Raw genomic sequence first — 14258 nt, forward strand, 5'->3', positions numbered from 1 at the left:
TGGTGATTTACTGTAGTTCAGGTGACTGGGTGAAACCTGGGGCACATATCAATGGTTATTTACTGTAGTTCAAGTGACTGGGTGAAACCTGGGGCTGATTCCAATGGTGATTTACTGAAGTTCAGGCTGCCTGTGTGAAACCTGGGGCTCATACCAATGGCGATCTACTGTAGTTCAGGTGACTGGGTGAAACCTGGGGCTCATACCAATGGTTATTTACTGTAGTCCAGGCAGCCAGGGTGAAACCTGGGGCTCATACCAATGGTTATTTACTGTAGTCGAGGCAGCCAGGGTGAAACCTGGGGCTCATACCAATGGTTATTTACTGTAGTTCAGGTGACTGGGTGAAACCTGGGGCTCATACCAATGGTTATTTACTGTAGTACAAGTGACTGGGTGAAACCTGGGGCTCATACCAATGGTGATTTACTGTAGTTCAGGCAGCCTGGGTGAAACCTGGGGCTCATATCAATGGCGATTTACTGTAGTTCAGGTGACTGGGTGAAACCTGGGGCTCATACCAATGGCGATTTACTGTAGTTCAGGCAGCCTGGGTGAAACCTGGGGCTCATATCAATGGCGATTTACTGTAGTTCAGGTGACTGGGTGAAACCTGGGGCTCATACCAATGGTTATTTACTGTAGTTCAGGTGACTGGGTGAAACCTGGGGCTCATACCAATGGTTATTTACTGTAGTTCAGGTGACTGGGTGAAACCTGGGGCTCATATCAATGGTGATTTACTGTAGTTCAGGTGACTGGGTGAAACCTGGGGCTCATACCAATGGTTATTTACTGTAGTTCAGGTGACTGGGTGAAACCTGGGGCTCATACCAATGGCGATTTACTGTAGTTCAGGCAGCCTGGGTGAAACCTGGGACTCATACCAATGGCAATTTACTGTAGTTCAGGTAGCCTGGGTGAAACCTGGGACTCATACCAATGGTTATTTACTGTAGTTCAGGCAGCCTGGGTGAAACCTGGGACTCATACCAATGGTGATTTACTGTAGTTCAGGCAGCCTGGGTGAAACCTGGGGCTCATACCAATGGTGATTTACTGTAGTTCAGGCATCTTGGTTGTTGAAACCTGGGACTCATACCAATGGTGATTTACTGTAGTTCAGGCAGCCTGGGTGAAACCTGGGGCTCATTCCAATGGTGATTTACTGTAGTTCAGGCAGCCTGGTTGTTGAAACCTGGGGCTCATTTCAATGGTGATTTACTGTAGTTCAGACAGCCTGGGTGAAACCTGGGGCTCATATCAATGGTGATTAACTGTAGTTCAGGCAGCCTGGGTGAAACCTGGGGCTCATATCAATGGTTATTTACTGTAGTCCAGGCAGCCTGGGTGAAACCTGGGGCTCATACCAATGGTTATTTACTGTAGTTCAGGTGACTGGGTGAAACCTGGGGCTCATACCAATGGTTATTTACTGTAGTTCAAGTGACTGGGTGAAACCTGGGGCTCATACCAATTGTTATTTACTGTAGTTCAGGTGACTGGGTGAAACCTGGGGCTCATACCAATGGCGATTTACTGTAGTTCAGGCAGCCTGGGTGAAACCTGGGGCTCATACCAATGGCGATTTACTGTAGTTCAGGTGACTGGGTGAAACCTGGGGCTCATACCAATGGTTATTTACTGTAGTTCAGGTGACTGGGTGAAACCTGGGGCTCATACCAATGGTTATTTACTGTAGTTCAGGTGACTGGGTGAAACCTGGGGCTCATACCAATGGTTATTTACTGTAGTTCAGGCAGCCTGGGTGAAACCTGGGGCTCATACTAATGCTGATTTACTGTAGTTCAGGCAGCATGGGTGAAACCTGGGGCTCATACCAATGGTGATTTGCTGTAGTTCAGGCAGCCTGGGTGAAACCTGGGACTCATACCAATGGCAATTTACTGTAGTTCAGGCAGCCTGGGTGAAACCTGGGACTCATACCAATGGCGATTTACTGTAGTTCAGGCAGCCTGGTTGTTGAAACCTGGGGCTCATATCAATGGTTATTTACTGTTGTTCAGGCAGCCTGTGTGAAACCTGGGACTCATACCAATGGTGATTTACTGTAGTTCAGGCAGCCTGGGTGAAACCTGGGGCTCATACCAATGCTGATTTACTGTAGTTCAGGCAGCCTGTGTGAAACCTGGGACTCATACCAATGGTGATTTACTGTAGTTCAGGCAGCCTGGGTGAAACCTGGGGCTCATACCAATGGTGATTTACTGTAGTTCAGGCAGCCTGGTTGTTGAAACCTGGGACTCATACCAATGGTGATTTACTGTAGTTCAGGCAGCCTGGGTGAAACCTGGGGCTCATTCCAATGGTGATTTACTGTAGTTCAGGCAGCCTGGGTGAAACCTGGGGCTCATACCAATGGTGATTTACTGTAGTTCAGGCAGCCCGGGTGAAACCTGGGGCTCATATCAATGGTGATTTACTGTAGTTCAGGCAGCCTGGGTGAAACCTGGGGCTCATATCAATGGTGATTTACTGTAGTTCAGGCAGCCCGGGTGAAACCTGGGGCTCATACCAATGGTGATTTACTGTAGTCAAGGCAGCCTTGGTGAAACCTGGGGCTCATATCAATGGTGATTAACTGTAGTTCAGGCAGCCTGGGTGAAACCTGGGACTCATATCAATGGTGATTTACTGTAGTCCAGGCAGCCTGGGTGAAACCTGGGGCTCATATCAATGGTGCATATCAATGGTGATTTACTGTAGTTCAGGTGACTGGGTGAAACCTGGGGCTCATACTAATGGTGATTTACTGTAGTCAAGGCAGCCAGGGTGAAACCTGGGGCTCATATCAATGGTGATTTACTGTAGTTCAGGCAGCCAGTGTGAAACCTGGGGCTCATATCAATGGTGATTTACTGTAGTTCAGGCAGCCAGGGTGAAACCTGGGGCTCATATCAATGGTGATTTACTGTAGTTCAGGCAGCCAGGGTGAAACCTGGGACTCATATCAATGGTGATTTACTGTAGTCCAGGCAGCCTGGGTGAAACCTGGGGCTCATATCAATGGTGATTTACTGTAGTTCAGGCAGCCTGGGTGAAACCTGGGGCTCATATCAATGGTGATTTACTGTAGTCCAGGCAGCCAGGGTGAAACCTGGGGCTCATATCAATGCTGATTTACTGTAGTTCAGGCAGCCAGGGTGAAACCTGGGACTCATACCAATGCTGATTTACTGTAGTTCAGGCAGCCTGGGTGAAACCTGGGGCTCATACCAATGCTGATTTACTGTAGTTCAGGCAGCCTGGGTGAAACCTGGGGCTCATATCAATGGTGATTTACTGTAGTCAAGGCAGCCTTGGTGAAACCTGGGGCTCATATCAATGGTGATTTACTGTAGTTCAGGCAGCCTGGGTGAAACCTGGGGCTCATATCAATGGTGATTTACTGTAGTCAAGGCAGCCTTGGTGAAACCTGGGGCTCATATCAATGGTGATTAACTGTAGTTCAGGCAGCCTGGGTGAAACCTGGGACTCATATCAATGGTGATTTACTGTAGTCCAGGCAGCCTGGGTGAAACCTGGGGCTCATATCAATGGTGATTTACTGTAGTTCAGGCAGCCTGGGTGAAACCTGGGGCTCATACTAATGCTGATTTACTGTAGTTCAGGCAGCCCGGGTGAAACCTGGGGCTCATATCAATGGTGATTTACTGTAGTTCAGGCAGCCTTGGTGAAACCTGGGGCTCATATCAATGCTGATTTACTGTAGTTCAGGCAGCATGGGTGAAACCTGGGGCTCATACTAATGCTGATTTACTGTAGTTCAGGCAGCCCGGGTGAAACGTGGGGCTCATACCAATGGTGATTTACTGTAGTCAAGGCAGCATGGGTGAAACCTGGGACTCATATCAATGGTGATTTACTGTAGTTCAGGCAGCATGGGTGAAACCTGGGGCTCATACTAATGCTGATTTACTGTAGTTCAGGCAGCCCGGGTGAAACCTGGGGCTCATACCAATGGTGATTTACTGTAGTCAAGGCAGCCTGGGTGAAACCTGGGGCTCATATCAATGGTGATTTACTGTAGTTCAGGTGACTGGGTGAAACCTGGGGCTCATATCAATGGTGATTTACTGTAGTTCAGGTGACTGGGTGAAACCTGGGGCTCATACCAATGGTGATTTACTGTAGTTCAGGCAGCCAGGGTGAAACCTGGGGCTCATACCAATGGTGATTTACTGTAGTCCAGGCAGCCAGGGTGAAACCTGGGGCTCATATCAATGGTGATTTACTGTAGTTCAGGTGACTGGGTGAAACCTGGGGCTTATACCAATGCTGATTTACTGTAGTCCAGGCAGCCTGGGTGAAACCTGGGGCTCATACCAATGGTGATTTACTGTAGTCCAGGCAGCCAGGGTGAAACCTGGGGCTCATATCAATGGTGATTTATTGTAGTCCAGGCAGCCCGGGTGAAACCTGGGGCTCATACCAATGCTGATTTACTGTAGTTCAGGCAGCCAGGGTGAAACCTGGGGCTCATACAAATGGTGATTTACTGTAGTTCAGGTGACTGGGTGAAACCTGGGGCTCATACCAATGCTGATTTACTGTAGTTCAGGCAGCCCGGGTGAAACCTGGGGCTCATACCAATGCTGATTTACTGTAGTTCAGGTAGCCCGGGTGAAACCTGGGGCTCATACCAATGGTGATTTACTGTAGTTCAGGTGACTGGGTGAAACCTGGGGCACATATCAATGGTTATTTACTGTAGTTCAAGTGACTGGGTGAAACCTGGGGCTGATTCCAATGGTGATTTACTGAAGTTCAGGCTGCCTGTGTGAAACCTGGGGCTCATACCAATGGCGATCTACTGTAGTTCAGGTGACTGGGTGAAACCTGGGGCTCATACCAATGGTTATTTACTGTAGTCCAGGCAGCCAGGGTGAAACCTGGGGCTCATACCAATGGTTATTTACTGTAGTCCAGGCAGCCAGGGTGAAACCTGGGGCTCATACCAATGGTGATTTACTGTAGTCCAGGCAGCCAGGGTGAAACCTGGGGCTCATACCAATGGTGATTTACTGTAGTTCAGGTGCCTGGGTGAAACCTGGGGCTCATACCAATGGTTATTTACTGTAGTACAAGTGACTGGGTGAAACCTGGGGCTCATACCAATGGTGATTTACTGTAGTTCAGGCAGCCTGGGTGAAACCTGGGGCTCATATCAATGGCGATTTACTGTAGTTCAGGTGACTGGGTGAAACCTGGGGCTCATACCAATGGCGATTTACTGTAGTTCAGGCAGCCTGGGTGAAACCTGGGGCTCATATCAATGGCGATTTACTGTAGTTCAGGTGACTGGGTGAAACCTGGGGCTCATACCAATGGTTATTTACTGTAGTTCAGGTGACTGGGTGAAACCTGGGGCTCATACCAATGGTTATTTACTGTAGTTCAGGTGACTGGGTGAAACCTGGGGCTCATATCAATGGTGATTTACTGTAGTTCAGGTGACTGGGTGAAACCTGGGGCTCATACCAATGGTTATTTACTGTAGTTCAGGTGACTGGGTGAAACCTGGGGCTCATACCAATGGCGATTTACTGTAGTTCAGGCAGCCTGGGTGAAACCTGGGACTCATACCAATGGCAATTTACTGTAGTTCAGGTAGCCTGGGTGAAACCTGGGACTCATACCAATGGTTATTTACTGTAGTTCAGGCAGCCTGGGTGAAACCTGGGACTCATACCAATGGTGATTTACTGTAGTTCAGGCAGCCTGGGTGAAACCTGGGGCTCATACCAATGGTGATTTACTGTAGTTCAGGCATCTTGGTTGTTGAAACCTGGGACTCATACCAATGGTGATTTACTGTAGTTCAGGCAGCCTGGGTGAAACCTGGGGCTCATTCCAATGGTGATTTACTGTAGTTCAGGCAGCCTGGTTGTTGAAACCTGGGGCTCATTTCAATGGTGATTTACTGTAGTTCAGACAGCCTGGGTGAAACCTGGGGCTCATATCAATGGTGATTAACTGTAGTTCAGGCAGCCTGGGTGAAACCTGGGGCTCATATCAATGGTTATTTACTGTAGTCCAGGCAGCCAGGGTGAAACCTGGGGCTCATACCAATGGTTATTTACTGTAGTTCAGGTGACTGGGTGAAACCTGGGGCTCATACCAATGGTTATTTACTGTAGTTCAAGTGACTGGGTGAAACCTGGGGCTCATACCAATGGTGATTTACTGTAGTTCAGGTGACTGGGTGAAACCTGGGGCTCATACCAATGGCGATTTACTGTAGTTCAGGCAGCCTGGGTGAAACCTGGGGCTCATATCAATGGCGATTTACTGTAGTTCAGGTGACTGGGTGAAACCTGGGGCTCATACCAATGGTTATTTACTGTAGTTCAGGTGACTGGGTGAAACCTGGGGCTCATACCAATGGTTATTTACTGTAGTTCAGGTGACTGGGTGAAACCTGGGGCTCATACCAATGGTTATTTACTGTAGTTCAGGCAGCCTGGGTGAAACCTGGGGCTCATACTAATGCTGATTTACTGTAGTTCAGGCAGCATGGGTGAAACCTGGGGCTCATACCAATGGCGATTTACTGTAGTTTAGGCAGCCTGGGTGAAACCTGGGACTCATACCAATGGCAATTTACTGTAGTTCAGGCAGCCTGGGTGAAACCTGGGACTCATACCAATGGCGATTTACTGTAGTTCAGGCAGCCTGGTTGTTGAAACCTGGGGCTCATACCAATGGTTATTTACTGTTGTTCAGGCAGCCTGTGTGAAACCTGGGACTCATACCAATGGTGATTTACTGTAGTTCAGGCAGCCTGGGTGAAACCTGGGGCTCATACCAATGATGATTTACTGTAGTTCAGGCAGCCTGGGTGAAACCTGGGACTCATACCAATGGTGATTTACTGTAGTTCAGGCAGCCTGGGTGAAACCTGGGGCTCATACCAATGGTGATTTACTGTAGTTCAGGCAGCCTGGGTGAAACCTGGGGCTCATACCAATGCTGATTTACTGTAGTTCAGGCAGCCCGGGTGAAACCTGGGGCTCATATCAATGGTGATTTATTGTAGTTCAGGCAGCCTTGGTGAAACCTGGGGCTCATATCAATGGTGATTTACTGTAGTTCAGGCAGCCCGGGTGAAACCTGGGGCTCATATCAATGGTGATTTACTGTAGTCAAGGCAGCCTTGGTGAAACCTGGGGCTCATATCAATGGTGATTAACTGTAGTTCAGGCAGCCTGTGTGAAACCTGGGACTCATATCAATGGTGATTTACTGTAGTCCAGGCAGCCTGGGTGAAACCTGGGGCTCATATCAATGGTGATTTACTGTAGTTCAGGTGACTGGGTGAAACCTGGGGCTCATACCAATGGTGATTTACTGTAGTCAAGGCAGCCAGGGTGAAACCTGGGGCTCATATCAATGGTGATTTACTGTAGTTCAGGCAGCCAGGGTGAAACCTGGGGCTCATATCAATGGTGATTTACTGTAGTTCAGGCAGCCAGGGTGAAACCTGGGGCTCATATCAATGGTGATTTACTGTAGTTCAGGCAGCCAGGGTGAAACCTGGGACTCATATCAATGGTGATTTACTGTAGTCCAGGCAGCCTGGGTGAAACCTGGGGCTCATATCAATGGTGATTTACTGTAGTTCAGGCAGCCTGGGTGAAACCTGGGGCTCATATCAATGGTGATTTACTGTAGTCCAGGCAGCCAGGGTGAAACCTGGGGCTCATATCAATGCTGATTTACTGTAGTTCAGGCAGCCAGGGTGAAACCTGGGACTCATACCAATGCTGATTTACTGTAGTTCAGGCAGCCTGGGTGAAACCTGGGGCTCATACCAATGCTGATTTACTGTAGTTCAGGCAGCCTGGGTGAAACCTGGGGCTCATATCAATGGTGATTTACTGTAGTCAAGGCAGCCTTGGTGAAACCTGGGGCTCATATCAATGGTGATTTACTGTAGTTCAGGCAGCCTGGGTGAAACCTGGGGCTCATATCAATGGTGATTTACTGTAGTCAAGGCAGCCTTGGTGAAACCTGGGGCTCATATCAATGGTGATTAACTGTAGTTCAGGCAGCCTGGGTGAAACCTGGGACTCATATCAATGGTGATTTACTGTAGTCCAGGCAGCCTGGGTGAAACCTGGGGCTCATATCAATGGTGATTTACTGTAGTTCAGGCAGCCTGGGTGAAACCTGGGGCTCATATCAATGGTGATTTACTGTAGTCCAGGCAGCCAGGGTGAAACCTGGGGCTCATATCAATGGTGATTTACTGTAGTTCAGGCAGCCAGGGTGAAACCTGGGGCTCATATCAATGGTGATTTACTGTAGTTCAGGCAGCCTGGGTGAAACCTGGGGTCATACCAATGGTGATTTACTGTAGTTCAGGCAGCCTGGGTGAAACCTGGGGCTCATTCCAATGGTGATTTACTGTAGTTCAGGCAGCCCGGGTGAAACCTGGGGCTCATTCCAAAGGTGATTTACTGTAGTTCAGGCAGCCTGGGTGAAAGCTGGGGCTCATATCAATGGTGATTTACTGTAGTTTGTTTCAATTGTGCATGGGTTTTGCAACTTTTTACATTATTTTTTGGTAAATCATATGTGCTATTGAATACATTATTTTGTTACAAATTGCTTTGGTTCATGGGAAACGATCATTTTTCTTTAAAATTATTACAAAAGCTTGTTGAAGACATAAAAATGTATTGCATACTATTCAGCTGTGGGTGCATGTCGATATGATTGGTGTGAGCTGGACCCTGAGCTGACCAGGTCTGCGGTATTGTATGTTGATAGCAGGGAGGCCGCGCTGAAGGAGAGTGGCGATGTCATCTTGTCCAAGGTCATCTTCCATTGGTCTAATTTATCAGCATAAAAATGCTTTCATTTATAAAACATAAATTTTCTTATGTTCATTCTTTACATGGAAACTACAGTTTGACATTATCCAACAGTTTGCATATGCGCATCTTAAGATGGTTTCTATAGTTTGCCATATCATTCAGTTTTTCATATGCTCATCTTATATATGGTTTCTGCAGTTGGCATTATCAAACCATTTATATATTTTTTCTATTTTGCCCAATTAGAATTTGATATAGAAGGTAAACTTTTAATTACAGGCTGATGTTTATGCTGAAATAGGGGAGGTTATTCTTGGACAAATGGAAGCAAAGAAAAATGAGCTCACCATATTTAAGTCCCTTGGTAATATTCATGTTTTTGAGAAGTATAATACACATCAAATTGTTATATACCGGTACATGTATTCCTAATATGTGTGTTAGTCTTAAATGTAAGATTAATATTACAATTTTCCACGTAATTTCATGGTATTTTCTCATATGACTATCCTATTTGTACAAATTTTCCATAGCAACACCAACTGTTGAGATTTGGTTTCATTTAGTGACCTGACATGCGTGTTCAAGTATAGTGACCTGACATGCGTGTTCATGTTCATGTTCATTTAGTGACCTGACATGCGTGTTCATGTTCATGTTCATTTAGTGACCTGTCATGCGTGTTCATGTTCATTTAGTGACCTGACATGTGTGTTCATGTTCATTTAGTGACCTGACATGCGTGCTCATGTTCATTTAGTGACCTGACATGCGTGTTCATGTTCATTTAGTGACCTGACATGCGTGTTCATGTTAATGTTCATTTAGTGACCTGACATGCGTGTTCATGTTCATTTAGTGACCTGACATGCATGTTCATGTTCATTTAGTGACCTGACATGCATGTTCATTTAGTGACCTGACATGCATGTTCATGTTCATTTAGTGACCTGACATGCATGTTCATGTTCATTTAGTGACCTGACATGCATGTTCGTTTAGTGACCTGACATGCGTGTTCATGTTCATTTAGTGACCTGACATGCATGTTCATGTTCATTTAGTGACCTGACATGCATGTTCATTTAGTGACCTGACATGCGTGTTCATGTTCATTTAGTGACCTGACATGCGTGTTCATGTTCATTGAGTGACCTGACATGCGTGTTCATGTTCATTTTGTGACCTGACATGCGTGTTCATGTTCATTTAGCGACCTGACATGCGTGTTCATGTTCATTGAGTGACCTGACGTGCGTGTTCATGTTCATTTAGTGACCTGACATGCATGTTCATTTAGTGACCTGACATGTGTGTTCATGTTCATTTAGTGACCTGACATGCGTGTTCATGTTCATTTAGTGACCTGACATGCGTGTTCATGTTCATTTAGTGACCTGACATGCATGTTCATGTTCATTTAGTGACCTGACATGCATGTTCATGTTCATTTAGTGACCTGACATGCGTGTTCATGTAGTCTTACATGTATAATATGTGAGATACTTTTCTTAATTTTGTTCATGAAAATAAAAAAATGGATATCCATCCAGAATCTGGCCCCACTAATTTGATATCCATCCATCCATCAGCTGGCCCCTTTAGCTACAGGGACACACCAACCGTGTATCCATCCAGCAGTTGGCCCCTTGAACTACAGGGTCACACCAACTGGATATTACAACCGGATATCCATGCAGCGGCTGGCCACTTGAGCTACAGGCTCACACCAACAGGATAACCATCCAGCAGCTGGCCTCTTAATTAATGTCAGCAAAATTAACTGCAAAACAATAAGTATTAATAACTGCATTATTGATATTAATAAACAAACTGATCTATCTATTTCCAGGTATCTCGATTGAAGACACAATGGCTGGAGAGTTGGTTCTACAGATGATGGCTGAACAGTCAACTTGAACAAGTGGCTTGGTTTTACTTCACAAGACTATATCCCAAACCAATATTCAAGTGAGAGTGGACTTCCGTTAACCTCACAAGACTATGTTCATGGTTGACTCAATTGAAAAAATTGTTTCAGAACATTTATAACTTAGATCTAATCTCTGGTCATGCAGGTGTTTGGAATGACAAATGCTTGTGTGTAACCAGGCCAGTTAAATGTTAACAACATGGCTTGGAGAAACGATGTATCCGAAAAGAGAAACAATGAATATGAATAAGTTTGAAATAAATATATTCTGATCTTGTTGACAACTTGCTGATGTTACAAGTCTGTCTGTCATTGTGGATTCTCCTCAGACTGCAGCTATAAAACTACAGCCTGACATTATTAGAATATATATATCTAGGCTGATAAATGGCTTGTTAAATTCAGTCCTGCTAAATCTGAATCAATGGTCTATGTTATAAAAGAAACAATTGATTCCTGTGTACCTGTTCAACAGTGTTCAATCCCTTGTGTGGAATCACACTTACACATAGGCATCTCATTCTTTGATGATGGCAACTGGCATCAATTATAATAATTAACCATATTGACAATGCTTTGTCTAGAATGATCTTCATAAAGTCCTTACTATCAACTTGAGGTCCTAATTTATATACCTCTTTCGTGGGACCAATCTTGGAGTCTGCTGATGTTTTCTGGAATAATAGTACACAGTTTGAAAAAGATGAACAAGATAACATCCAAAATGTAGTCGCACGAATCATCACTGGTTCTTGTCTGGTCTCTCTGCATTTGCATACTTCTTCTCTTCTGCAAAATGAAAAATGATCACTTGTCATTTGGTTCCTCAGACAATAGGGCAAACATCAACAACATAACTAAGAAATTCATCCACCATTTCCGGTTTTTGAAACTATTACTCCTCCAACATTTCAGGTTTTTGAACTGTACATCAATGTACCCAACTTTCTACAATCTCAGCATGGAGTTCTCTTTCAAGTGAAGTAAAGGCTGTGGACTTGTTGCTAATTTTAAATCGTCCCTTAATTCAGATTTTCTCAAAACAAATAAACTGTTCTCTGATGGGAATCTTCTGCACAGTCACCTGCAGACCGATTGTTGTTCCCTGAACCACCATCTTCATGTAATGTTGTTCCGTCCTCCCAATGAAGTTGTGGAAAATCAGGAGACAAGTAATCATAGGCGCCCAATGTAAAAGCTTTAACCATTTTAATAATACTTTCTTTTCTATCTGGTGAAGACATCCTGACAGAAGTGCGAAACAAGTATTGTTTGAAAGTATTAATTGCTGTATTCACATGACAAAAAGATTTGATAGTCATTGATCATTTACACTCATAATCTCTTCCTTGCCTCTCTTTCTTCTCAGAACATCTAACGTTATGAACTTCTACTAAAATCAGATTCAATGCTTCTACAACATAATTAGATTTTCAAAATATTTAATTTCATATTGCTGTCTCCCAACCAGTACTCTTTGTTTGTTATATGCTTGTATAGTGAGCCTGTACTATAAATTTTTCTGCTGAATATTACCTTCCTTAAAGAAGAACTTAGTTTATTTCTACCGTTCCAATCATGCATGTAAAATATGTTCTTATATGGACGTGTTGTGTACTCTAGCTCAAGAAAATATTTAACCTACACACTGAAATGATTATAATATATGTTTTGTTTTATTTGTATCTGAATAAAAGAGCACAAGTGTTTATTAGTATATCATATTAATGAAGCTATATATTTTGGATCATATGGTATGGTGGTCTATTACTTTGTACTGCTGTATATGTTGTACGCATTGCCGTACATTTCTTTGTATGGTAAATTACAATATACCTTCGTACGGCACTCCTAGTATCTACTAAATCGATACCTGTGGTATGCTCAAAACAACTGTTAAATAGTGAAATTCAATTGACAAGGTGTTCAAGAATTAGAACCAATCATGGCCGGGTGTTCAGAAAGTAGAACCAATCATGACCAGGTGCTCAGGAACTATAACCATTCTTGACCGAGTGTTTATGAACTACATATATAACCATTCTTGACCGAGTGTTCATGAACTACATGTATAACCATTCTTGACCCAATGTTCATGAACTACATATATAACCATTCTTGACCCAATGTTTATGAACTACATATATAACCATTCTTGACCCAATGTTCATGAACTACATATATAACCATTCTTGACCCAATGTTCATGAACTACATACCTATATAACCATTCTTGGCCAGGTGTTTAAGAATTAGAACCAATCATGACCAGATGTTCAGGAACTATAACCATTCTTGACTGAGTGTTTATGAACTAGAACCATTCTTGACTGAGTGTTCATGAACTACATATATTACCATTCTTGACCGAGTGTTCATGAACTACATATATAACCATTCTTGACCCAATGTTCATGAACTACATACCTATATTACCATTCTTGGCCATGTGTTTAAGAATAAGAACCAATCTTGACTGGGTTTTCAGGAACTATAACCATTCATGACTGAGTTTTCATGAGCTAGAACCATTCATGACCAGGTGGTTCATGAGCTACATATATAATCATTCTTGACCAGGTGTTCAGGTACTAGAGCCATTCCTGACCAGGTGTTCAGGTACTAGAGCCATTCCTGACCAGGTGTTCAGGTACTAGAGCCAATTCTTGACCAGGTGTTCAGGAACTAGAGCCATTCCTGACCAGGTGTTCAGGAACTAGAACCATTCTTAACCTAGTGTTTAGGAACTATAACCATTCTTGACCAGCTGTTCAGGAACTAAAACAATTCTTGACCAAGAGTTCAGGAAGAACACTTTCGAACAAGTGTTCAGGAGTTTACTGGAAGCATTCTTGACCAAGTGTCCAGGAAGAACAAGGGTCAAGGTCAATGTTACTAAAAACAAAAAAAATGATTACGGTAGTAACTTCAGTTTGGGTTGACATCTTGTGACCAAACTTGGTATATAGGAAGAGTTTATGGAGATCTTTCATGGGATTGCATTTAGAGTCGCTACGGTCAAGGTCACTAACTAAAAACAGAAAAAATGTTTGGTACTAAATAATTTCAGTTAGGGTTGATATATTGCGACCAAATTTGGTATATAGGAACGAGATTATGGAGACTTTTCATGGTATTGAGTTTGGGGATCTGTTTTTAAAAAAGAAAAACAGTTGAAACTAAAAAACTTAAGTTAGGGTTGACATATTGTGACAAAACTTGGTATGTCGAAAGCGTTTATAGAGGTCACTGCTATTATAATAGAAAAACAGTTGAAACTGAATCTCACAATGAAGGCTGTATTTTTTCAGTCTATCATTGAAATACTGATTTCCTCACATTACGGCATTTCGAGTTACCTTATGTTCTAATTCAAGAAAAAGATCTTGTCATTGCGTTTGTATTGTTGTCATTGTAAGTATGCAAATCTAAAAAACTTGGCCATTACTCCAAATCAAGATATTCAAGTGATACTTGTTACA

The 14258-nt window shown here is 43.7% G+C and overlaps 1 protein-coding gene across 5 annotated transcripts in view; it reads left to right on the plus strand.

Moving 5' to 3' along the window:
• LOC128246824 (ketimine reductase mu-crystallin-like) overlaps positions 1–12485 on the plus strand; it is a 37299-nt gene extending 24814 nt beyond the window's left edge. For all 5 annotated transcript variants that reach the window (XM_052965322.1, XM_052965313.1, XM_052965297.1 and 2 more), the window contains 3 exons: positions 8721–8842; positions 9123–9207; positions 10696–12485. In XM_052965322.1, the coding sequence (XP_052821282.1) occupies positions 8721–8842; positions 9123–9207; positions 10696–10763 (275 nt within the window). In that variant the 3' untranslated portion in view covers positions 10764–12485. The remainder of the gene's footprint in view (positions 1–8720; positions 8843–9122; positions 9208–10695) is intronic.
• The last annotated feature ends 1773 nt before the right edge of the window (positions 12486–14258 follow it).

The sequence above is a fragment of the Mya arenaria genome, chromosome 2 (assembly GCF_026914265.1).
Source record: "Mya arenaria isolate MELC-2E11 chromosome 2, ASM2691426v1".
In the NCBI taxonomy this organism is placed as follows: domain Eukaryota; kingdom Metazoa; phylum Mollusca; class Bivalvia; order Myida; family Myidae; genus Mya; species Mya arenaria.